General features: G+C 44.7%; 1 protein-coding gene across 9 annotated transcripts in view; it reads right to left on the reverse strand.

Annotated features, from left to right (window-relative positions):
* DNAJB6 (DnaJ heat shock protein family (Hsp40) member B6) overlaps nucleotides 1-27272 on the reverse strand; it is a 182851-nt gene that overhangs the window by 108979 nt on the left and 46600 nt on the right. For 5 of the 9 annotated variants that reach the window (XM_041408329.1, XM_041408330.1, XM_041408332.1 and 2 more), the window contains exons 9-10: nucleotides 23634-23837; nucleotides 12339-15700 (exon numbers count right to left, since the gene is read on the reverse strand). In XM_041408329.1, the coding sequence (XP_041264263.1) occupies nucleotides 15618-15700; nucleotides 23634-23837 (287 nt within the window). In that variant the 3' untranslated portion in view covers nucleotides 12339-15617. Of the gene's footprint in view, nucleotides 1-12338; nucleotides 15701-21369; nucleotides 23838-27272 lie in introns of those variants that run through there. The other 4 variants (XM_041408327.1, XM_041408326.1, XM_041408328.1 and 1 more) reach the window with 1 other exon arrangement.

The raw sequence follows: 27272 nt of genomic DNA on the forward strand, positions 1-27272 counted from the left end.
AAAAGGGAAAAAAAAAAAAAAAAAAAAAAAAAAAAAAAAAAAAAAAAAAAAAAAAAAGGAAAAAAGAAAGAGAAAGGGAGACAGTTATATAAAGCTAGACAGACAGAGACACATTACCTCAACAACACCAGAATCTGGGCTGAAAAAGAGAGAGAAAATTGTGTTTGTCCTGGAATTAATAACTTTCAGAAGAGCAAGTTGAAAGCCCAGTGGACTACAAATTAAAACCCTATCTGTTCTCTCTTTGGGGGAAAACTGATTAAAGGACTGAATCACAGAGGGACAGTGAAGGACCAGGCGCTGAACACACAGGTCTGAAGATGGGCAGGTGAAGATGCTCAGTTACACAGCCCTGGCACAGTTTACTGTCCAATGACAGCAGAAGCCATACAACAAGAAAGACAAGGGATGGACCAACTTCTCTGTGTCCCTGGAAGGTGCCACCAGCCCAACCTGAGAAGCTGCAGAAACGAAGAAGAGAGGGCTGGAGCTGGGCTGAGCCTAGAGGAGATGGTCCCTGGAAGCACCTTGTGAAGAAGGACAGGACCAGAGCAAAGAGGGCACTTGTGCCAGAGCAAGCAGGACTGCAGAGCAGTAATGTCACCAATGCCCTCCCCTCAGCGCTTGGACTCAAGGACACACGTGAGCACTGGCACAGTCTCAAACATGAGGGCTTGGTGAAAAAGTGCTGAGTTTTAATAAGGAATCATTTCTTCACACTGCAGTGATCATTTGCCCAATTTCTGCTGCTGGTAAAAGCAGTGATGCTGTCTGTGGGACAGGGAGGTGCCCGGGGCTGAGCGTGGGGCTCTGCACAGAGCCAGCGAGCTCGGAGCGCGCTGAGCTGTGCCAGAGGGCTCTGCTCAGGCCATGCCTGGTGCTTGTGGAAGCCTGGGCAGATTCAAACAGCTGAACACTGATGTGTCTGGGGTCGGGAGCCCAGGTCAGAGAGGATTAGGAGGAAGGAATCCTGGCTGCTTCCAGCTCTCCTGCAGCAGGCAGCATCCGGGAGCCTTTGTCACCAGCTGTGTCCTGTCCTGCTCACAGCCAGGCCAGCTCACTCTCGTGTTCAGCAGCGTGGGACATGGCTCTTCAGAGATTTACCCAAAGGTGTTAAATGTTTCACACTGCCTTTGGTCACTGTGCAAAGCAAAGCACTTTTAAATTGTTAAAGTGGACCTGGAAGGAGGGCACAGGCACTTTCCTGCTGGAAAGACATCACTTTAGGGGTAATATTGTGTATTTTTTTTCTTCCAGTCTTTGCCACAGCTGGAAATGATATAAAATTCCAAACCCAAAACTCCACCACTTTCTGTTTAAGTTGCTGTAAAAATCCAGTCCCTGGGTGCTTTGATAGGAGATAGCCTAATCCTCTTCTTGCTTGAGTAGTCTCTCCAATTTCTGCTGTAGAGCTGACAAGTCCCTTTGGGGTTTATGGTGAGGGATTTTTTTTTTAGTCTGTTTTTTTTTCCTCCTTTTGCTCTACTGATTTTACCTCAAGGGAAATCACTGAGGTTTTGGGGTTTTTTACAAGAAATAGCTTCTTATTTATTTAGCTAAGATATCTAATTCCATTAAAGATAGCTGCTTTAAGGGTCTTTTTAAACATTCCTCCTTTTGCTCTGGATTCTTGAGATTTTACAGCATTTTTTTACCACACTAGTTGGCTTGGATAGTTAGAGTTCCATTACAATTGTCTAATAAGCAGGAAAATGTAATTAAACCCTTCAGAGAGGAGAGTCCAGGGTCTGTTCCACTCCAGTGGGACTCATCCAGTGTGCTGGGCAGAGCTGAGGGAGAGCCAGAAGACAACTGGGTACTTTGCCTCTGCACTAACCCTTGCCCCAAAATGCATGTGCCTACAAAAGGGCAGGTCACAAATACAGAAGATAAATAACTGAAGGAGTTTAATAACTTAATTGGCAATGGATGTGCTGAAATTTTCCTATAAATCAAGATGGTGTGTGCCTATAGCTCTGCTCCATGTCACATCCCAGAGTGCCGGACATCAGGAACGGCTGGACAAAGAACTACAGGCTGAATTATGCCAAAGGGCAGGAATGTGCTGCTCCTCCAAATACCATTTCAGCTGCTCAGTTTTGTTTTCTCTTGACAAACAAGGGATAAGTTAATTACATTATATTGCAGATAGCTGGGGATGGAAGTGAAATAGAGCCCCTTATCTCTGGGAAAGCCCTCGGATGTGACTGTGGCTGTACAAATACTTGCACTGCAAATACAATTACTCAGAATGAGAGGGGATGCAAGGAGAGCCACAGGCAGAGGGTGGAGCAGGGCACTTAGCAGACCTCACCCATCTCCCTCTCCCTCTCTGGTGAGTCTAGATTTCAGGGATAGGGAGAAATATGCTGTCTCAGTGTTGGCTCTAAGGAGAAATACCCTACAGGATTTAATTTCACCTTTATAAGCTGAAACAAGGCTATTTATTGTGTATTATTCCAGATTGTTTCCTTGTCTATTTGCCTTGTGAAGCAGCATTTTTGGTTTCTTGGTCTGCAAAATTAATGGGCTGAATACACTGAATGAAGTGCAAGAGATACAGGGAAACAGAGAGGCTAACTGGAAACCACTCTAAGATTGGCTCCAGAAATCAGGAGCAGACTCAGGAACTGCATTAAAATCCTCTGAATCCCAATCTCTTAACCCTGAACCCCACCTTGTAAAGGACAGAGTTCTGCTTGTCATGTGGCCAGGCATCACACATCAAGCCACTTTCTGCCAAACAACTAAACTGGTGCACCACAACACCGCCTCAGCTTTGCTTTTCATATCTGTAAGGGCAAATTCCTCCAGAAAAAAAAAATAGTTCTTCCAAAATAATATGTTCAGCAACCTCAAATGCTCAGGAATTGCAGAAAACCAGAAACACTCGAAAGAAAGAGATACTGGTTTTTTACAAAGCTGATAAATCAGGCTGATATGCTGGGAAATTCAGCTGTGTCAAAACCAGGAGGTAGTAGCTTACAAAGCAGAAAGCACTTGGCTGATGCCGAAAAACTGTTTCAATGTTGGTTTCCATTTGACAGAGTCAGGAACAAGCAACCTCTTCCCAGGGGGAAGGCAGACCTCTGCTTTATTTATGAAGTCAGGAACCTGACTGGAGCACGTGAGCTTTGTGGAGCAAAGCTCCTGATAGGCTCATAAATGGTGTCAGGATTTGGGGGTTTACTGTGGCTGTTGGATTCACTCATCACAGCAGTGCTCCACGTTTGGAGCCATGCAAATCAGCTGGTGAAGGCTGCTTTAGGCTAAAGTGCCTTGATGGGATTTCTTCCCCACTGCACTTGGAAGGATGCATCAAGATTTAATTCACTGAATATCAGCATATATTAGTGCAAATAGCACAGCAGCTGGCAGGACTAAATTAAGGAATGGTTAGCTCCATTCAGAAAAGCATTGTGCACTCCAGAAGGTTTAATTTAAATAGGAAGACCTTTTGGAGATCTTTTGTAGAGGACACATCCTGATAATGTCATCAAATTATGACTGGATTCTGAGGTTGCAACTTCTGTTACTTGGCTTCTCTGTTTTCTGATCAAAATAAAATATCCCCTAAGAGTGAGATTCAGGGAATGATGCACATAACAATACTCCATGTTACATCCATGAAGCCTTAAATTATTCCAGAATCTGTGTTGGTATAATTAATGTTTAACACCTCTATAAGTTCACATATCATTATTTCAGTAAAGGTATTTATCACTAGAAATGCAGTGCTGAAACACACAGTGCTGAGTCCTGCACCAGGTGAGCACACAAGTACACACACAAATACATCCCCTCCAAAAAGGGGCAGCAGAGTGGGAAAAGCTGCACCTGCAGGAAATGCATCCACATGACAGAAATCCCAGACAGAAGGCAAGGGTCTGATATAAAAAGCATGGTATTCATTTTAAATTAATCTTCAAAGTGTAAGAATACAGCTGTGTCCTGGGGCTCTAATTTCAGATAAGGAAACAAAACTGTGCACTCCCTTTGACAGCTCTCTATCTCTTATCCAGCTCTTGCAAGTGGAAGAAATAAAATATACCAAAATCCCCTTAACAACAGTGTAATTATGTTTATCAAAGTCTGTGTAATTACAGCTACCCTGAAAGCTGTATTTATGCCATTTCCCCCACCAAAACCCATTCCTTGTGGCTAACTCAGGACAAACCCTGCATTTAGTCCTGGCCAGAGATGCTCCTACCTGTGCAGAGACCCTGCAGCCAGACAGGCAGTTGTGTAGAAGAAGCTGCTGTTTGAGGCACTGAGTGCATTGAAGTACTTTCTGTATGGATTGATGCTTAAAAGAGATAAGTATTCCAGTTGTGGATGGGTGTTTCTCTATGAAATTCACTCTGGGCTTGCCATGAGATCATGACTTAAATGCAGGCATCATTAAGTGAAATTATATGGTCCCAGGTAATGTAGCAGATCAGATTTTCATCATATTCTCCTCTTGACCATAAAACAAAGGAGTTCCACTGAGGAATCCCAAATCAGGCTTACATCCCTCCAGTGTTTGGCGCTGCCTGAACATAAACTCAGAGGCCTGAAAAATAAAAGCTCTGCCCAAAGATATTCAGAAAACTGCTGATTCCATTGCTTTAAGGTTGATAAAGGCAATTCCAGTTTGCTTCAGCTTGCTAGCTGCTAGGACAGTATCCATCTTCTTGGCCTAATAAAAGTAGGTGAAAACATCCCAAAAGATGCTTAAGGTCCATATGCATGTGGATGTGTATGCTTGAATATTTATTTCTGTGATGAAAGACACAACTTTAAGGTATTCTCTTCAGCTTGAGCAGAAATTGGCCCCAAAGCAGAGCAAGCAGGCTGGCAGGGAGGAGCAGTAAAACTAATCCAAAATACAACTTTACCTGACAGAAAATCGGCTTTTTTAAATTAATGGTCCAACTCTTCCTGTCTGATGTATCTGCTTCCTCCAGGAACATTCATCTTTGTCAAAATACCGTAATGAAAATATCTTGATTCACTGTTTTTCTGAGCAGCTCAGTTCTGTATAAGGAAATAATTTGGTCCCTGTGTCATTGGTCCTTCGTGCAGCAGTAATAGGTGTATGCTCAGTGTTCAGCCTTTCCTGTACAAATGTGCAGGTGAACCTCTTTGGTGTGGAGATTTTTAACCAGTAATTTTGCAAAAATAATGTGGCCCCTTATGCATTGTAGGACAGAAGTTGTTTGACTGATTTGTTGATTCCTATAAGGTGAAAATTCCACCCTACAGGGGGGGCTTCTATAAGAAGCTTCTGGAAGCTTCCCCTGTGTCCAGCAGAGCCAATGCCAGATGGTTCCAGGATGGAGGTGGCACCGGCCAAGGCTGGGCCAGGTAGGAATCATAACAATGCCTCTGGGATAACATGTTTTAGAAGAGAAAAAAAGAGTTATTGAGCAGATTGTGGCCAGAGAAGAGCAGGGTGAGAATATGTAAGATCATCTCTGCAGACACCAGGGTCACTGGAGAAGGAGGAGCAGGGGGCTCCAGGCGCCAGAGCTGAGGTTCCTCTGCAGCCCTGGTGAGGCCATGGTGGGGCATGGCCCTGCAGCCCCTGGGGACTTGGCGGGGACAGAGGTCCAGGAGGAGACCCATGCCTGGAAAGAAACCTGGGAACCCATGGGAACCCATGGAACCCATGGAAAGCCCCTGCTGGAGCAGGGTCCTGGCAGGACTTGTGACCTTTTGGGGAGCCCACAGTGATGCAGGCTGTGCCTGAAGTACTGACCCCAGGGAAGAGTGACCCCAGAGCTGGAGCAGTTTGTGGGAAACTGTCTCCTTTGGGAGTGAACCCTGGAGCAGGGGAAGGACCTCTCTCCCTGAGCAGCAGCAGAAACCATGTGGATGAAGGGACTGTAACCCCATTCCCCAACTCCTGAGAGCTGGCAGGGGGAAGAGAGAGCCCAGGAAGAAGGAGTGGGGGAGAGGAGGATGTTAAGGCAGGGAGGAGGCCAAGGGTTTCTAAGATTAGTTTTACTTCTCATTATCCTGCTCTGATTCTGGTGGGTAAATTCAATTAACATCCTCAAGTCAAGCCTGTTTTCCCTGGCTGTTAATCTGTGTGTGATCTCTCCCTGTCCTTATCTCAACTCATGAACCTTTCCTTGTATTTTCTCTCTCCTGTGCAGTTGTGGAGGGAATTGACAGAGTGGCTTTGGTGTATGCCTGGCATCCAGGGTCAACCCACCACACCGTGGCTATTTTTAATTTTAAAAAATAAAATCCAAAGAGATGCAGGGGATTTCTTAGTTAATTTGCTCTATGAAAGGTAAAAAAAGTGTTCCCAAATAGGTGAGACTTTTCTTTATTTGTCCTTCAAGAAGCTCAAGACATTTTCAGCATTGGCATTAGCAAGGAGAGGGCCCACTCTGTTCTGGTTGGGGGACAGCCAAGGCCAACCAGCTGGCAGCAAAGATTGCTGAAAAGGAGCAAAAATGAAACAAAAAAATAGAAACAACATCACAGATCTCCCCAGACATTTCTGGGTAATGTGTTGCACAGCTCTTAGGGGAAGAGGTTCTCCTTCCCTGCAGCTAAATTGGTCCATTTTTGTTATCAGTACTGTGGGATTTTAGTCATAAATCCTCAGTACTGACCATCATCTCTACCACGAGTGAAGGGAAGTGACAGCAGGTCCCAGGTCAGCTTTCCCCTTTCCCCTCCTCCTTCCACGCTCTCCAGCATCCACCACTTGTCCTTCCCTGCCTGCCTGCTTAACTCCACACCTACACAACAGCTTCCTGCATTGGCACCAAACCCTTAAAACAAGAACAGATGTTTTCCTTGTCATATTTTTAAACATTTTTAATGAAAGCTGAGCCTAAAAAAAAAAAATATATATACATATATATATATATATATAATTTCTCTGCAGCACTAGACAAACAGCCTTCACGCTCCAAAGGTAAAAGCCTTATTTCAGGAAAGCAAGCACGCTGATGGCAAAACACAGACCACTATCAATTGCTGCTCCCACAAATCACATTTATTTTCCAAATAATAGGAAGATTCATTGTTTTCTGCCAAGAAGTGTCACTTGGTAATAGGAGCCAGTCAAAGCAATAGTAATTTTCATGCCATAAAAACAGTATCAAGACCATTCACTGAGTAGGATGAATGCTATTGATCAGGAGGAAAAAAAACCTATAAAAACAGGTGACAAAAGCAAAGAAATTAAGTAATTATGTATCAGGTGTGTAATGAAAAGTCTGTTAACATTTCCATTATTCAGCTTCCCTCCCTGGATGCCTCCTCTGAAGTATTTATGACCCCACTAGGAAACCTTCTCCTCAGACCAGGCCTGTAAGGGGTTAATGGTGTGAGACCAACACTTAGAGAAGAGCAGTTCAAACCATTGTACAAAAATGAAGGGAAAGGTCCTGCCCTGGCCTCTGTTTATTGACCCAGCAAAAGCCCCAGAGCATTTCACTGAATTGACTTTTTCTGCTGCAAAAAGACACAGGGCTGAAGGGATGGGGACTGCAGAAGAGCTGTGGTCAGGAGAAGGCAGGGCTGTGGGAGAGGAGACCCCTATGCTTACCCCAAATCTGTCCCCTGCATGGGGGGCTGGAAACTACAGGGCCCCTCCACTGAGTCCACTAGCAGTCAAAACAAATAGCACAACAAGAAAAGCTGAGCATAAAAACCCTTTTTCTCAACATTTACCTAAACTTCTACCAAAAAAAAAAAAACAAAAAAAAAAACCAAACATTTCCACTATGACCAGATACTTCCAGACTGCCTGGCTTGAGAGGCTGTTTGCTTGTGCAGCCTTGGCAAATCCATGGGCATTTCAGCTGGAAGCAAAGCACCTGGCTGAAGGTCTCACCAGACCAGTGGTAGAGAGGAACCAAGATCCATTGGTTTCCACCACTTCCATCATCCACATCCCACAAGCATGATTTCGTACTCAGACTTCTGCCACGTCCTGAAGGAATGTCCTTTGTCCTTGTGAATGACCAACAAGCACACAGCCAGCAGGGACAGAAATGCAAAGCCCACCTTGAGCACTTCTGCCTGTCTGCCGGTGTCTGCCACTGTCTGGATTAAACTGAGAAGAACAGGGGCCTGTTCTGAACCTCCTGGCTTTCCAAATGACACCTCCATAGTCTCACTTCTCTGCAGCAATAGATGATGGCATCATCACCCGCTTCTAGTCAGTGCCAGCAGAAGGTAGTCCTAAAATAAAGGCCATCTCAGAACCTTTCCCCTCTGCCAAGAGAGACAGTCTCATCCTGATGACTGGGGTTTCTGAGCATGTATAACCCTTTCTAGGGTTGGTTCTCTTTTCTGGGTGGAAAAAAAGATTCTGAGGCAGCTCATTGTTAGCAACTTAAAAAACCACATTGTTACACGACAGACCAAAACCTATCTGCTAAACGAACCTAGGAAAAACCTACTAATTCCTGCATGAACCAGTGGTTGTTTCATAATTGGGCTGGTGGAAACACCTATAGCTCTCTGCCTTTCTCAGCTGACACATCACAATAAAACATGATATGAGGTGACTCATTACCATCGTGTTCTATCACATCCATCTCATAATGCAACCTCAGACTTGCATTACATGAGCTGAATAATATTTTCCTAAGAAATCATGATAGAAAAATCTGTGGTTCCAAGGGAAGTAATTTTACTGATTAAAGAAAATGCCATCACCAAACCTGAATCCTGCTGAGAAAAATAGGGGCTCAGGTGCACCCAAACACCTCCTCTCTGTACATCCCAGCAGGGCTGTCTGCTGGAGCAGAGGCACAGCAGGCAGGGGTCACCCATCACCTGAGTCTGTGTCTGCACTCAGGGCAAAAACATATTGAGCAAAATCACATTTACAGTGGAGCTGGATCTGACCCAGAACTGCAGAGCCAGACACACTCTGGGCTTTGACAGGTCCTGACACAACCTTTTGGAGGCTTAGCTCAATGAGCTGCTTTTGCCTTTGCACTTCAGCTATCACTGTTTGCTATCCTGTGCCCTCCCATCTCTCTGGATATTCCTATCACTGACATTTCCTCATAACTATTTCCCCAGACATTTAAGATTTCCCAGATGACGTGGATGACCCAAAAACCCAGTAAGTGAACACTTGCATGCAGCTGCCCCTGCTCAAAAGATGCTGATGGGAACAGGGAAACTCACAGCCCAGATTGCTACAGATGGGAAATATCTTCTGCGTACTGAACAAGGGGTTGGCAGTGGAAAAGCCATTGCACTGCTGCCGGCAGAAATCGGGGACACGTGGAGTGACACCGCCCAGGACTCCCAGCACTGCCTGCAGGGATGTGCCACTCCAGGAGCACGGTGCCTTCCCAGGGTTACTTGACCCATCTCCCTGGCTGGCAGGGATCCTTCAGGCAGTGCCAGCTTTCTGTGGGAGCAGGCAGCCCGGCGGTGGCCACAGACCCCCAGCCCCAGTGCTGCCAGCCAGGCAGAGGCACGGACAGAGAACGCTTGGAGGAGCAGGGAGTGGAGGCAGGAGCTGAGCCTGAGCCAGGAGGAGCACATCCCAAATGCTGCCAAGGAATGTCCCATGACGTGATTTCAGCTGAGGGGGAGGGAAGGTGTGTGGGACCACGCTCTGGAGATACCATCACTGCCATGAGCTCATGCGTTCACACCCCAGAGCCTGTGAGAGCCTGGTGAGACCGAGGGCAGCAGAGCCTGGCCCCACGTCTGCCCTTCCTGCATCCCAGGCTGTGCGTGGCCACTTCTTTTCCTGTCAGTGGAGTATTAGCAAGCTGGTAGCATGCTACTCATGCTTGTCCAGATGGTCAGCACAATTTATGGAGCTGAGCCACTGTTCAACCATCTTTCCCCATTCTGAGAGGGTGATCAAAGGTAGGGAAGATTTTCTGCAAGGAATGGCTCAATGTGCTGAACCTCTTGAGCCGTAAAAGAGTTAACCAAAGGCTGGCATGAGTGTAAACTCACGAGTGCCATGGAAAAGGTGAGTGAGAACGTGGTGAGAAGTGTCTCTTCCCATGCTGGGACGGAGGAGGGGAGGAAGCCAAAGGAAGATGTAGGAGAGAGTTTTAAAACACAGCACCTATCTCATTACCCAGTGGAGTCACATGAGGAATGCCTTGTCACAGGACAATGAATATTGAGCAGCTTTCTAGGTTAACAAGTCAATGGGGAAAAAAATACTGGGCAACAAAAAGGACATTTCTGGATCCAGGAGCCTGTGACCCCCCCAAAGTGCCACAGCTGGGAAAACACTTTGGTGAGGTCTAACAGGCTTAGCCTGTTCGTGTGCTTTCCCCTAGGCAGCCACCATTAGTCACTACCAAAGACAGGACAGTGGGCCAGGCAGCTGACAGGTCCTTTTCATGGGTACAAAGGGTGACTCACAGCCAGGGAAGGCTCCAGTGTGGTACCTCCTCCCCTCGTCCCGCAGCGGTGAAACCCGTGTTGTCACAGCTCCACCAGAATGGCAGGTTGCAGCTTGAGTCTGCTGCCAGGATCAAGGCAACCACCTGTGCTGAATGTCCCTAACAGGTACTGTGGGAACTGGTTTTTTAGTGCTCCAAAACCTCTCCTCAGTGCTCCTTCCCTTCCTTGGCTCTGAGTGTGCAGTCTGTACAGAGGCTGCAAACCATCTCCTGGTCTGACCTAGCAATATGCAATAGCACTGCTCATCTAAACACATTAAACTGTCCAAAAATGCCACACATCTGAACTCAAAGAATCAGGCAGAAACACATATTTTATAGGTTTAACCCCATTAAATTTAAGGGGTGTATGTGCATAAAAGCTTTGGTGTGATCCATGATTTTGCCATCTCAGTTTTCATCTCAAAAGCCTGGAAGTAAGTTTTTGTTTTTAAGTCAATTTTCCCAGCTGTAATCTCTAACATTGAAATAATGTAAAAAAAAAAAAAAAAAAAAAAAAAAAAAAGAAGACTTCATTAAATTTAAACCACCAGCAGCCTAAAGAACAAGCAAATTGCTCAGCATTGACTGAAGGATGAGCACTTCCCAAACAAGGGATGGAAAAAATGACATCTGCTGTTTCAGTAGAAAGGTGCATGTGTGTGCCAATGGAAACAGACACTGAAGAGATGCAATCAGACAGACAGCCAGTGCAGTGAGGTCCCATTCCCTCCTTGAAGACATCCTAGAAAATCCATGATCACTTCCAGGCAGATATTGAGGCGTTTCCCTGAAATCAAAGCATTCAGACTCATTGTCAGCACAAGTGCTTTAATCTCCTGTCACACTCACTTCTTACTTTTTGGCCTTCAGGAAGAGGCAGGATCCTGCCTGTCTCAAGTCTGGGACACTTGAAACTGTAGTTCAAGATTTGCCAGATGACATGGTCAGTCTCTTCTTGTCATGATGAGAGCAGAACCCACCCCATGCCTGGAAATGTCATCTCACGTCAGCTCAGCCACTTTGTAAATGCTTCACCCTGTCAGGAGTTAACAGCTGGTGGCTGAGAGGGCACCAACAAGGTACATAACAAATCTGACACTTCCTAGCACCCCACCTGATCCTTTTTGGCTAGAAGAGCTTGTGAAGAGACAAAGTGTGCTGACACAGGGCAGGTCAATCAATCATAGTTCCAAATATGAACATTTACTGAGATCTGTATGTGGCTCTAAGTGCCCTCTTAATTCTCATCAATGGGGAGGAAAGTTGCCTTGCCCAGAGTTTTTAGTGCAACAGGTAGCAGTGAGAAAAGTTTTGCAATGAGTGGTAAAAGCTCTCTTAAGACCAGCTTCCCCCTTGGAAAGAAAAGAATTAAATATAGCTAATCATGGGCAAAAATGTCACCCCAGCCTCCCGTCAATGTGTGAGTTACAGGGCAGCAAGGTGCTCCCCAGGCAAGGAAACGAGAGAGATCCCTAAAATGTGAGCTCAGCTTGGACATAAAAGAGAACTGTACAAGACAACCAGGATCTGAAGTGCAGGAAGGACTAACCTGTGCATCCAGGGAATCCTGTGCAACTAGCACACAAAACAAAAGGGGGAAAATGGAAATTAATAGAATTCTCTACAGGTAGAAAAAAACAATGACATTTGATAGAATAACAAGGTAATTCCACCACTTGATAGGCACCAGTTTGGTGGCACATGGTGGGGAACATTCCTGAAGAACAAGTGGGTGCAAGTCACACATTTTAGATGTGGCTGGGAAAACAAGTAGCTGAATGCTTACCTGATGATTACTGCACATTTTCTAGATATTTGACTCATCATCTTTTCAGTGTGTTGTTTCAAGAAATACATACAAAGGCTTGTGAGATAGTTTGAAATTTGGGGAAAAGGGAAGTCTCTGTAAAGGCAGTCAAACTGGCAGAAGGAAACAGAGCTTTGTGTTACCTCTAGGAGCAGGATGTACATGTCTGCAAGCTGCTCATGAAGGTGGCACCAGCACGGAGTAGCTGAAAACTTGAAAAACAGTTTATCATTCTGACACCTACACACTCTGAGATCATTTATTTCAGGTCAAAGTCTTGCTGAATCTTCGTTCAAAGAATAGACAGTGCACATCTCTGAAAGGTGTGAAAAAACAACTGAATTTAAACCATTTTCATAGTGGCAGCTTCCAAGTGAAGAGCAGGAACATTTATCTGTCAGCCTTGTGTTTGTTTGCAGTTGTGTCCCCTCTATCTCAAAACTGGGGTTTTTCCAGTGTTATCTTTTTAAGGGATACCTTTCAATTTATCCTTCCTGTTACTCAACTGTTATCTACGCTAGTAAATTTATTTTCTTATGGGACGTATTTCAGGTCTTGGAGCCCAGGTATCTGCTCCATAAAGAATCATTTTGCAATATATTTTATACATCACATCAGGCCCCATTTTTAAACTAGCTCTGTTTCTGTTCTCAGCTCTTCTGTGGGATGGGCAGGAATCATTTCCCAACTTTCCCAATACATTTATTCACAGCCACTCTTGGGCCAGCATCATCTGTTATCAGTTGCGGTGTCTCACACCCACCTGCATTTTTTCCTACCCTGACACATATTTAAGTACTCACGTCATCAGGCAGCCTTCACCTGTGGCAGAAGGATGCACTGGGACACAGCACCAGCTCCAGGCTGTCCTGGAGGCAGCACAGCCACATGAACACTGTGCTACTGCCACACTACACTTGAGCAGCTCCCCTTCAGCTAAAATCCAGAAATAATTGGGCTCAGAAAGAAGGAATAAGGCTCAATGGCCATGGGCCCACATCTCTTAATTTCCAGGCAAGCTCGGACAGATTCTAGGTAGTTATGGGAGAGATGACGTCCGTGGTTCCCTCCTCTGGGGACTCAGTTTCCCAGGAGTTTCTCCCAGTGGGTGTAGGAGGCCACCTGTGAGCAGGGCAGCACCCTTCCAGTGGGGTAAGGATGCCTTTGTTGAGACAGGCTTTTCCTCACTAATTTGGAGCCTGCCTGCAGGTCTCCTAATTAATGCTCTGCCTGCCTCCATCGAGCCTAACACAGGGATTGAGTCAAGAAAATATTTATGTACCAAATCCCTGTCTGCTCTAACTCTTCAAGGCACATTCCTGATCTGGAGCCACGCTGTCCCATTACGTGAGGCTGCTCACAGCACAGGGACAGCCCTGGGGAGACCAGCCCTGTGCTGGCGTCACCTCTCCCTTCCTCCACCTCTGCTGCTTTTCCAAAGCATGCACCATGTCCCCAGCAAATAATGAGCAGTAGCAACTTTAACCTAATGTATGGAGGGCATTTCTCCTAGAATATGGAAAGCAACCTAAGCAGGATGCAGTTCATTTTTGTGCATTATCCAGGATGAATATTCCTTGCACAGCAAATGTGCAAGCTCTGCTTGAAGTATACTCTCCTCATAGTGATGTTTCCAGCCAGAATGAACCCTCATTTTCCAGTATCAGCCATTTGACAGAGGGACTGTATTGATTTGCTGATGGATTTAACAAAAGGAATTACCTGGAATGCTTGTGGGCGTTGTGTGAATGAGGACTCTCCCCCCTGTGCTTACAGCCTGAACTTTAGTGGAAATGAACCAGACAACTGATGCCAGTCTACAGTACAGTGCAAGAGGACAAAGTATAAAGACAGATTTTCTTTATTTTTAAATATTAGTAACACTGCACCAAAAAAAAAAAAAAAAAAAAAAAAAAGGAAAAAAGTGGTACTTAAGTGACAGAAAACCGGTACTCAGTCCTTATTTGATTTTAACCATAATTTACAGACCCTAAGAGAGTTTACAAATGGTTATTGTGTGTTATATGGTGCCTGCAGAGGGTTACGTTGGGTAATTGAAGGTAAACCATTCTGATACCAGAGACACCAGAATTTGTTATGTCAAACCATGCTAGAATGCAGACTTGGCTTTTCTGTTTAGCTCCTCTCTTACACCATTATGTGCATTCCTGCATCTTTGAAACGTTAGGGTGAGTGAGTTTCTCCAGGAACTGTGGACTTTCAATATTGCCAGGTTTAAGGCTGTTACATCAACAACATATTGGCAAGAGGAATACAAAAGAAACAAAACAAAACCATGAGCTGCTAACTCCTACCTGGAGGTTAAAAAAAGGAGACAACACACTGACAAGAAACATGCAGGTAAATGCTTAAGGCAACAACAGAGGGGCTCTGTACACACTAAAAGGTTAAGAGAAGCAATGTGTCATGCACATGAGACAAGTATGGGAAGCAAGGAAGTCATCTTGCCAGGAAATATGTATTTCTTTTAAATCTAAGACATCTTTTCAAGCTAAAAAAAAAAAATAGTCCTGCAATAAAACTGATGCAAAATGCTTTCATACATAAAGGTATAAGTTCTTTGCAGAAACAAGTTGATAAAATCTAAAACGGATGCTGAAAAAATGTTTGTTATCTAAAACCTACTCAGGAGAAACAAAGAGCAGTCTTAAAGTAGCACTTGGATCATTTGTCTCTAGGTTCTGAAAATAAACTTTTAAAATAAGGAATGATTTCACTAAATGATTCATCAGGAGTCAACTAAGCCTAAAGAAATCAGTAGGAGTGCTTACAGGAGACCATCATTACACTACTACATTTCTTAAAATCAGAAGACATAACTTCATTATACAATTTAATATGAGGGAACATTTTAATCGGGACAGAACTGCCCAGCCTGGGGGAAAAAAAAAAAAAAACAAAACCAAAAACCCAACCATAAAAGTCACTTATTAATCTTGCATAAATTACCCTATAAGAGCTCATGTCTCAATCCCACTCCCAACAACATGAGTGAACAGGACTCTTCTTTCAACGGGCCTGATTTGATGCCAGTGGCCAAACAAGCAGGCATTTGCCTTTTATATCCTACAAGACAAATAACAAACACTAGACTAGAGTTGCCTTAGTCCCAGGGAAGGAAGAGGTAAGAAATTCTGTAACTCTTTCCAATCTTCAAACATAACACACGTCTAACCATGACCTGCCTCGTCTGAATTCCCCAACCTGAACGGGCAAGAAAGCCACTCTGTGAAACTAAAAGGAATAACATAGTGCAATTTTAGTACAGTTTTAAACATGAGTCACTTCCTTGGTAGCAGTGTGAACAATCAAAAAATATACACAAAAAAGAGGTGTGCTCGAAGGTAACATGAAGTTGTTGTCATTATTTTAAAGGTATTGGCATGGCAGAGAAGTCCATTTTAGTAATTCGCTTTGGTTGACTTCTTCTTCTTCAGTTCCTCTCTCTGCTTCTGCTTCCTCCTCTTGCTGCCTTCTTTGTATCCTGAGGAAACATGGCTTGTAAAACACTTTTCACAGCATTTACAGACTTTTCTCTCTAGCAAAAGCACATGTTCTCTGAATGGTTTAAAGAATATTAAAGAAAAGGTCTGGCTTCCTAATGGGTTGTTTGGGTTTTCTTCAAATTGCAATATCCACTATATCCCCCATTCTACTACATCCCTTACATAGGATAGAAAGAAAATACTACCAATCTTTGAAGTTTTAAAAGATCTGGAGAACTTTCAAAATACTTCAAAGCCATTCAGGAAAAGCTTCAAAATTAGAGCACATGCAAAACCAGAATAATTTTCAAAAAGGAAGCAATAAATAAGACTTATGCAGCAGGAGCAATTTAAGTACTGGCATTTCCTGCTCACGGTAGTCAGAGTTACCACGATATTTGCATTTCCATTTTAAGACTAGGGAATGCCAAGAATCCTGAGTAAATAAGAAGGTGCTCAGTGTTTACCAATATATATTTTATATGCTGGTCATCAGCCTGCTCATGCTTAACTATGCACCACAGGTTATATTCAACTGCAGCCCCAATGGTGCATGAAAGCATTGAGTTCAAGCAACAATTATTTGCTACAGGTTCAGTAGGCACAAGCTTCCAGCCATGTGATCATCATTCCAATGTTTTATTACCCCCACAGAGATGTGTAAAACAGTTCTTGCTCAGCATCACACCTTTTCCTCCAAACTTGCAGTAAAATCCAACTTGCTGGCAGACTTGCACGGGCAGTGAACTGTGTGAACCACCACATCTACCCAGGTGCACTCATAAATCTAAACTGAGGGCCAGTAAACATTTCCCTCAGACAACCATTCTGTGATGTTTTGAGACAGCTGGAGGGATCTTTCAGCTCAGTGGTGCTCTGTCACTGGAAATCAGCACAGTCCAGTGACCAGGGCCAGCACAGAGCAGAGCAGCCCCTGCAATCCAGCTGAGAGGCAGGGCTGGGAGTCAGAGGAATGGCTCTGTGGAAAGGCACAGCTCTGCCTGTATGGAAATCTGTTTTTTTCCTCTGTCCTGTCAGCAGGCAGGAAGAGATGGCCCCAAGGAAGCAGTTTCACCAGTGCACCTGGTTCTCCATCAATTTATCAAGAGCAAAATTAAGATGGGAAAAGGAAGTGGTGGGAGGCCAGGGGGGTACAAAGCCCCACTGTGGCTGCAGTTTGCTCCTCACTAGAGCTCCTCCCAAGCACAGTTAGAGATGTGCCCACAGCAGAGCTGAAGTTCTTCAATTTAAGTTTAAGATTTGGGGAGAACCACGAGGTAAGTCTTTCAGCTAAAACCATTTGAGACATTATCAAAAGCTTAGAGGAAATACACTCACTTGTAGCAACGGGAAACTGTTCTAGGTTATCACCCTAGCTCCTGTGCTGTACCCACAGCATGACTTCATCTTTTGTAATTATCTGAGTCAAGAGGCAGAATATTTATTTAGAAATTCTGCCATGAGCGATCAGCCTGCACGAAGTCAGAGTGGAAACCAGTTTTCTTGTTTAAGGAAGAGAGAAACTGGCAGTGCTTAGCAGAATTGCAGATGACACTGGGTTTTCCCTGCACTCTGTCACCCCCTGAGCTAAACTCCTGTCCCTGTTCACTGTGTGAACATCTCCTCACTAAGAACTCCATCCAGGAAGTTTCCTTCCACGTCAGCCCCTTGGTCACCTGTACATCACCAAAAATAGGATCCTTCTGCATTCAATTCACTGAGCAAGGCACCCATCCCTGAAGGGCTCAAGCATCTCCCTGCTTTCCCACAGAGGTCAAGGGAGGCGGAAGAGATGTGCTGACTCCTGAGAATCAGTCATCTGGGGGTGTTATTCAAAGGATTCCTCCCTTTACTGGAAGGAAAAACTGCATCATATCATCTGATCAGAACTAGCTCATGTAATAACTATGAAACAATAACACAGGTATTTGGGAAAGGATCATTAAACCCTAGCAAGTATTAGTTTCATCATTTTTTTCATTTTTCATTCTCAAAACAGTGTCAGTATTTCTAAAAGGTTTCCACAATCAGCCATGATAGCATTTGATGCTGCTATTTTACATCATAATACTTTTTTTTTTTTTGCAATGGTCCATTTTCTTCAAATGCTTGAGGTTTTGAAAGCAATTCTAGCAACTGTTTCTTAAAAATACTGAGTCAATGTAAATTATGACTTGAAGTGAATGCCACATAATTTATTGTCTTATAAATGAAACAACTCAAATGTTAAAATATTGTGGTATGAAGATATTTAGGCATTTGACAACATGGTCTCCTACCAGCCTCTGGTATGATAAGGCTTAAAAGTGGAAATCTTTCAAGTGTTATCACTGACACACAGAAAGAGATTGCCCAAAGTGGGAGATAACACACAAACACAGAGTATTCCTCAAGAGAAAACTGCCAGGTCTTTTCTGTTTTGAGCCTGCTGTGATAAATAATTTCACTGTCTGCCATTTCCTTTTCTATCCCCACCTAAGAAGAAAGGATAGGTCAAACTTTGCCAGTCTGTTGCTCCAGCGATGCTGTGCTGGGTGATAACAGCCAAAAATCTGATCCAAACAAGGGAAGCAGCTCCTAACATAAATAGGAATTGCACACTAAAGATGTACCCCTTCAGTGTCCATTTCACTCCAATACTTCAACCAGCACTAATTAAAAGTATATTTAGCTGCCTTGGTTACAAGACTAGTCCCAAAGTCATGAGACAACAAAATCTGAATTAGAAAGCAGCAGCCCCATGACTGATCACACTGCAGTGAGCCTGGCCAGTCACCAGCATCCCAAAGTGTCCATAGAAACTTCCCATAGTAAGTGCCAGGTTGAACTGCCTTCAGCCAAACAGTGCTGGCCTTGGACAAGGCTGTTCAGATTTCCACCCTTAGCAGCAATCTTTAGCCACCCAAACTCTGGAAATACTTCACGGGGCAGAGGGAGAACAGGTTGCCAAGAGCTTCCCCAAGCTGTGACGTTTGGAAAATAGATTCACTCAAATGCAGATAGAAATCTCCCTAAGTTGGTATTTCTTGCTTTTGTCAGCTGCCAGGGCAGAGAGGGGTGAAGCAAGAATCCACACCATTTGGAATTACACCTGCTTTACTGCTTGGATAATTCTTGCCTAAAACAAACAGCATCAGCTAACCCACTCCTTCCATGTCATCATCTCCTTTTCTTCTTCAGGAAGAGCCACAAGGAGCACATTCAGGAGCTATTCCAGCTTTCATGAAGCTGCTGAAGGCTGAAAACAACTTCCAGAAACGCTTAGGTGCAACTCCTTCAACCATCACTCAGCAAGGACCCAAACAAACTGGAAAACTTTTCTGCTGTGTCCCAGATTGACTTTCCTTCTGGCTTTCTAATTCCCTGCCATCTGCACCTCCCAAAGTCACGAGTTTGTTCGGTCACTGACTGTGAAACTCATCACATTCTTGGGTGGCAGCTGCAAGGGAGGCGCGCACGTCGGGCGGCCGATCCCAAGGCACAAGTGTCCCAGGGAAGACACTCCTACCCAGTGCATTTCTGGCATCCTGCTTTTTCCTGCCCAGCCTGACATCTGCCTGCCCTACCAGGATGCAGAGTTGCCACGGGTCTGCTCCACCTTCCTTCTGCCAGCACGGAGCAGCGTAGGAGTCAGCAGAAGGAAACAAGGTGTTCAGTCACAACTGACAATGAACACAGCATTGCTGCTGCTTGACCCACATCAGCGAGCAAGAAAGGCCACGGCACAATTTTTATAGAAGATCTGCCAAGGTGAAGACTTTGGAGGAGCCTCCTTCCACTTTCAGAGTGAAACATTGAGGCTGGGTGTGGGGGGGATTCATATTTTCTGCTCAAATCTCAGAGAAAATGTTCTCCAAGATCTACCAACTTTTTGCTAAGATTGTGGCCTTCCTTCAAAGCATGGAAGCAGCCATGGCCCCAACACCCACAGAGCTTTAAAATGGCAGTGAGGCACTTTCAAGAAGCTCAACTTTTTTTTTTTGAGGTTCTGTAGTTCTTTTTCTAATTTTCTGGTCTTAGAAATATCTCTCTACTCAAAACAATAAACTGCTGTTTCAAAGGCAGCTGGCTTACTTCTGAGTTGCAGCCACCCTCTGTTATTTTAGACTGACCACACTCACATATGCCATTGTAAAAATTCACCCCAGATCACAGCTTGAGTATAATTTCATGTGTGACTCAATTTGCAATTACAACTTTACACTTTCACATCCCCTCCCCTCAGCCTGAGCCACTGCCCAGCACACAGCACAACCTGACCTACTAATTCCCTCTCCTCATCCATGGCTCCTGCCTGTGGAGGATGATGGAGCATCGTGGAGAGGGAGCCTTTAGTCAAGACCTGGGGTGACAAAACATCCCACCCTGTCTAGGTATGCTGTTCCACTATTCAATTATCCACACTGTTAAATCCAAGGGGTGAGTTCTCCAGTTTCACTGGCCAAACTGGTGATGTAATCCCAACTTTGATGTTTTAGGGGACTGAGAAGCTTTAGCAACTTGCAGGGCCCTTCCTTCCTGGTTGCTCACCATGTCATTTTCTTTACCAATTCTGCCTAGAATTGCCACAAGAACAAACCAAGCCAGATATCACCTGTTTGCCTCCTGTAATTAGGGTAACACAAGCACTGAATAGATTTCCAAGGTTTTACTCCCAAATGGCAAGCAAAAGCTTGCAAGGCTGTACAGCCATGGAAGCCCTTCCACACATCCCAGCTGTCTTTGATGGGTAAGAAGATGATTTTGTAGCAGCAGCCAAAACACTATGAGTGAAGGCAGCTCTGGGCTAAGCCTGGGGGCAACCAGCCAGTCTCCAAACCCACCAGCCAGCCTTCCCAGCCCTGCCCCACACAGGCACAGCTGTTACCCCATCCCACTTGCACAGTTACAGCCAGGGGATGTGGAGCAAAGGGAGGGCAAGCACCATCTCTGCACCTCCAGCATTCCTCATGTATTAGACTTCCACAAAAATCAGTGGCTTTGCTTTCCTTTCTCTTTCCATTACATGCCCAAAACAGAGTTTGTGATGGAATTATAAAGTAATTAGTTTGGATAACAAAGCACATCACTGTTACTAGTTAGTAAAGTGTAATTCAGGAGACTGCACGTTGGTAAAAAGAACAGAGACTGAATTAAAGATGAAATGAACTACAAACAGCTCAACTTTCCAGCAGAGGAAACCATGCCAGGAGAGGATCAAGATTAGTTAAGCTAGTTCTTTTAGAGTGGTTTCCTCTTCACAGATGCCAGCAGATGAAAATGCAGGAAAAATGCATTATTAATGTTGTAAGTTGTAGGTTAAGCAAGTTATTTCTTTGAAAAGGAAGAGCAAACCTTGCAATATTATCTTCCAAATAATGAAATTTGTATAATTTTTTTTTTTTTTTTTTTACTATTTTAACAATTAAACATTTCAATCATTCTTGCTGGATAAAGGTCAAAACTCTCAAATCCAAAGCAGTAGTTTTTAAGGGGTAGTTACCACTACCTCTGGCATTAACAGCTGCCATCCCCAGGTCTCTGCTGGCATTAGCACCACTTTGACACAGCTCAGATCCCCCAGTCAGCTGGGTATCACACTATCAGGGAGCACATCACTTGAGTTTCTGAATTCTTATTTCAAAAATTCCTTTTTGGAGCTACAGAACTGTTTGATATATGCAGCGACTTCAGAGCACAAGAGGTGAAGTTTTATTCTAAAAGGCCATTATGAAACCAAGAACAGTTTCCAGAGCAATTTCTACTAAAACACAAAGTGTCCATGGTAGATGGAGAATTAAATTAAACTCTCATTTTTTTTGTTAAATACCCACTGTGATAACTGGCAATCCTGACTAAGGAGAGGATTCATCTCACCTCTGGATATTGCCAGTCTAAAGGAGTTGGTCAGCCTTTCCTCTTGGGCACTAGAGAGATGCCACTTCCAGAGAGATTCCCACCACATAGTCAAGATGAAACCTGTCCCTGTCTCCTTCATTTAAATTTCCTACAGACTTACAAATCAAAATTCAAACAGTCCCATTCCTACAGCTGGGAAAAGAAAACTTCAGTGCAGGTGAATCATCAATGACTGAGGGTTTACTTGAGATGCTCCAACTGGGACAACATCTGAAACTGCTGCGTGGTCCCGCTGTCAGGGGCCCCACGCTGGTGGTGGCAACAACATCTGATTCAAGGTGGAACTGCACCTGGTTTGAGGCCATTGAACTCAGCTGTTTCCCAGTGAACTGAGAGGGCTTTGGAGCAAGGCAGAAATGATGCCATTCTCTCCCGACGCCGGCCCGTGGAAGCACGGCAGTGATCGATGAGAAGCCAAGCGAGTCAAGTGGTCTCTGAAATTACAGAGCTGTGCTGGTGAAGCTGCTGGCTGGGCAAGGCACTCAGCAGAGGTGAACACCCATGAAGGGGAATGGCATTACTGGCCAGGGCTCGTGCACACACTCCCCAGGGAGGGATTAAGACACTCACGTAAGTTTTTATGACTGACTCGACCAGTCCTTCAGCAGCCCTGTCCATTAGAGGAACAGCAGGCAAAATATTTAAAGCAACAGTAAAATCTTAGTCTTACTGAATCAAGTTTTCACCCTGAGTCTTTTTTGGCAACTCACAATCTACTGGTAGAACAGAGCATTTTGTGATTGCACTAATACTTCTGGAAATTAATTGCAAACTTGTGCGTCTTGGAGCATAAATAAATTCACAGCAAAAAGTCCTAAGCAATCTTAAAAATTGCTCCAAAAATTGCACGGTGCATGTCAAACTCAGCTTCTCCTTGGAATCCATTGCAAAATATTGTGATTGCAGAGACCCTTCTGTGTCCAAAGGCAGAGCCAAGGTTTTGTTTTGCCAGCCACAGACACAGGAGACCAAACCTGTAGCCCTTGCTTGGGAGGCTTCAGGACATCAGCCCAGAGGTTACAGTCAGGCCTCTGTAACTTTTTTCTTTTTTCTTTTTTTTTTTAAAGGAAATATTCAACTTGGTCATCTTTAAAAATACAAACAGCAACTTATCAGGAAGACATTAATCTAAATTATTCTATTTTTTTCAATCTGTCATCCATCATAATATTTTTAGGTCTTCCATACAAAAGACATTGTCAGGTTTAAGGGCTCATAAACACATTGGAAGTTGGTATAGCACTGTGAGTACAGGAGCACCTGTTTTGGGATACAGTGCATATTTTTCATGTGCTGTGTTTACCCTGAGAAGCCTCATAGGCTCACATTTCCCAGCACTTCACCTGATTTCATACTACTGAGAAGGGTCCTTGCTTTGGGCATCCAAGTAGAAAGGCATCTTTCATGTATCAGAAAAACCTGTCCTCACAGTCCTGGATGATCTCTACCACAGGTTCCAATTAAATCAAGTAGTTAAGAGGACTTCATTGTCCAAGATAGCCTCTGGACTACATTGCCACAAAATTACAGACTGGAAATATATCAAAGGACTAATTACTTCCAAAAATAACCCGGACAATTGCCACGTTGCCACGTTTGCCTGAACACTCTCAGCCTCCTCTATTAGGATTTAGTTGCCTAAAACTGTAGCTTCTAGAAATAGTATCAACTTGCTGAACTTCTCCTTGGACAAGGAAGCCAAGCACAATTTAAGTAAATGACTGTGCAAAGTATTGTGATGAGTTAACATCTAAAATTCCTTCACTTTTAACAGCAAAGAGCACAGGCACTTCAGCAGCACAACAGTATTTGCCCTGGATCCTTAAATATCCCAGGGCGTTAGTGAATCTAGGCTAAATGGAAGATCAGAGCTAAAGCAGGATGAAGGCAGACAAGCTGCTGTTTATTATCTACCAGGGCACTAACATTAAGTCAACACACAGCACCAACTTCTTGCATGGCTTTTTGAGTTTGGCTTTTGACTATGTGATGGGTCCTTCTCTGCACGTTTCTCACCAACATGCTTGTGCACACCTGATAAATAAATAGGGGCCTCGAAGCTGCTCATAACCCGGCTTCTGTCTTGTTCTTCCACCTCATCACTACTGTAATGGCAGGCAAAGCGGGGCGAGTTGCCGGACTTGTGAGGCTTCAGCAGGCGGTTGGTGGGCTGGGAGGGCAGCGCGTGTTGTCCTCTCCGTCTGCACTCCTCGGCAAAGGCTTCTTCATCTGCCTCCCCTGCAAAAAGCAACAAACGCAAGAAAGGTGAGCTGCACCCAGAATGCCTGAATTTAGCCTGGGAAAAAGGCCCTCAGAAACGGGCTGGGTGTTAGGGGTCACAAAGCTCGTGTCTTGGCCGTGGTTGGTCACGGACAATGCTGTGTGTCTGCAGGCTGGGGAGGGTTTGGAGCACAAAGCTCCATCAGTGGCCGGTCACTGCACCCAAAAAAGTCCAGGAGGCATGATGCCTTGGGAGCCACTTTTCCCTTTTTTTTTCCCAAAAGGCAGGGTGAGGGAGCTGAGCACATGGCCCTGGACAGGATTTCTGTCCTGTGCAGAGCATGTCATCCCATTCCACCTCACCTGGACTTTCCTGCTCAAGGAAAAGGTAAAAGAAAAGGAGAGATAAATACCCAAGCTGGCTACAGGGGTGGTGGGACAAGAATTGAGCCAGCATGGGTTCAGAGGGGCCAGATGTTGGACATCACAACTGGGAAGGTGGTGGAGATGTGTGATGGAACACATGAAGACAGGTGATCATGTTGAAGCTGTGAGAGGTATACACAGCCCAGGGGCAAGGCAGGCACACACAGCACAGACCAATGCACACAATGGAAATAAACCCCAATGTTTGCAAAAACTGGTATGAAAGATGAGATACTCCCATCATACTCATGCTGTGTTGCAGATACTTTCCTTTGCTGCAGAAACTGTAACAGTACCACTGCTGCAAAGCAGAGAAATCAACTACCACAACACACACACAAAACTCAGCAAAAACACACACTGGAAAACAAACAGATCCCAAAAAGTCAACAAAAGATGTTCAACAGGGAAAATAAAGGGAGCAAGGGGGAAAAGACTTGGAACAAAGGTGTATACCATATTCATCTCTTAAAGGCTTTTTAAAGTTTCATTAGTTCAATTACTTAAGTACTTCTAATAGAGCTGATGAAATATGGCATCATTTTATTTTCATCAAAAGTGGTGTGTCATATTCTGGAAGTTTTTCCTGGGATGTGCCCGGCATCAGCTGCTCAGGGAGGGGTGTGTGCTCCCAGCTAATGCGTGTGCTCTTAGTTCATGGCTGGAAAATGCTTTGAAGATGAAAAGGGCACCACGTACGCAAGACGGGACAGAGCAGGAACCCCCACTTCGTGTGTGCCCCACACCACCACTTCCAAACACAACGGGCTGCATTGTCTTTACCTTGTAATTGTACACGGGGAGATGCTTCTGAGGGCATGAGGAAAAGGAGGCAAGGTGTGTTTAAAAGTCATTTCACAGCGCAGTGAGGCACCCGAGGCCCTGCAGCAGAGGAGGACTCCTGAGCACACGAGGGCTGTGCTTGGGTGTTAGCAGAGGACGCTCCTTCCCAGGTGTTTAAATGCCCATCCCCACCTCAACGCTCCTGCTTTTATACCCCAGAGTCCCCCACAGTTCCAAAGGCACAAGCAAACACCACAGAAACACGAGTCATGACGAGACAAGGATTTCTGCGTTTAGTCTCTGGCTGCCTGCATGACACCAGTGTAAAACCCTGGGTGTGTGGCTCTCCTTGCAGTAGGAGAGGACTGCCAGGATGGCACAGGACTTCAGCTACGAGAGGCAGGGGCCAAGGAAAAGCTCAGGGAAGGCCAGATGCAGAATTGCCATCATTACTCATAAGAGGCTACAGGATTTTACACACTATACAAACAGCACTGAAGCAGATATCAGGCTGATGATACCAGGTCTGTGAAGGTAAGCCTATAAAATGCCAAGACTAAGAAAAGAAAGCACATGGAACCTGTTTACATCAGCTGCACATACAAAAACCAGTCAAGAGAGTTCACTTCCTAACAAATTATGGTGCACCAGAAGTAGGAGATCCCTCCTCTCCCATGGAAACACAAAGTGAATGGATTTCTTTTTCATGTGCAAAGTCTTGCTTAATGTATGTTTAAAATTTATATTTTCAAATAGATGCAGGAATGGGAAACATGCTGAGGCCATCCTTGAGGCTCTGGGTGTGTTTGTGCATCACAGAGATGTCCCAACAGACACACTCACACAGCTCCTCAGTGCTGGGCTCAGGGAACCAGCTCACCTTTGCAATCACAGAACACTTCAGCTGGAAGGAGCCTTTAAAGCTCATCTGGTCCAACCCTCCTATAATAAACAGGGACATCTTCCACTAGATCAGGGTGTCTCAGGGCCCCTGAATGTTTCCAGGGATGAGACACCTACCAACTCCCTGAACAACCTGTGCCAGCGTTTCACAACCCTCACTGGTAACATTTCATCGCTGTATCTAAGTCAACCCTCCTTCAGTTTAAAACCACTATCCCTTGTCCTGTCACTAAAGGCCCTACTAAAAGGTCTGTCTCCATCTTTGTTATTAGCTCTCTTAAAGAATTTGAAAGGATTAAATCCATCTTGATCACCTAACAGAGTCCTTCAGTCTTCCACATCCCCAAAGCAAAGGCAAATTTTAGTTCAACAAGCAGATCCCAAAAAATTGCCCAAACCTTCCCCCCTTATGAGCTGTGGGAGACCAGGATGGCACCAGAAATTAGTTAAATGTAACATCACATCAGCTGTGATTTAAATACTGAATCAACTGCAGTGCTATGCATGGCATGAGCTGTCAGATCTTCCTCTGATCACCCACCTTTAGAACACCTGGCACAGCAAAACTAAAGTGTGATTTACATCAACTATTCTCTCCTGTTCTACATACTTGAAACATTCGAGCCAGACTGTACCACTACAAATAGAAAACTTGAATAGAATTTACTCTGGGAGAAGTCAGCCACAAAGGACATCGCCACCAAAAAGTGCTTAAATTCTGCTAGAGCTTTGTCAGCAGTGCTCTTTGTCCTAGAAATGTCTTTTAGGAAGACAGCAGGTATTGGGGACGGGGACTGGATGTGGAATACCTGAGTTCTGAGCAGGAATATCCACCCAAGGAGCACCTTCCAGGAGTGCTCAGGCTTTAAACATCCCTCAGTTCCCCCAACACCTCCTTCTTGCCATCCCCTGCACCTCCACACCCACGTGAGAGCCTGGGCAGCCGCGCCGTGACCCCAGGCAGGGACTGAGCCAGGTTTAAAATAACCCTTTTTGCCAGCTTATTTTTAACCCAGCTCAGGGCCTGCAGCCAGCTCACCGTGCAGCCGCCCCAGCTGGGGCAGGGAAGGGGGAATTGTTGAGGACAGCTGGAAGCGGCATCCAGGTTATGGTGTTAAGCAAAAGATCTTATTCTACTTATGCAAATAATAATTAAAAACCTAGAAGTTATTTCACTTGCAAAACCAGTTTGGAGAAGTTACATTTCTAAGGGTTAGTTCTGAAAATTACTGATTTGGTATTACCAGTAACCTTTAAAAACAATAATTAAGATTTGGTTTTGTGCTGCAGCAGGTTCTCTGAAATGAACAACAGCTTCCAGGGAAGAAAAAACCGAACAGG

Source organism: Onychostruthus taczanowskii, unplaced genomic scaffold (assembly GCF_017590055.1).
Source record: "Onychostruthus taczanowskii isolate IOZ18803 unplaced genomic scaffold, ASM1759005v1 scaffold3, whole genome shotgun sequence".
In the NCBI taxonomy this organism is placed as follows: domain Eukaryota; kingdom Metazoa; phylum Chordata; class Aves; order Passeriformes; family Passeridae; genus Onychostruthus; species Onychostruthus taczanowskii.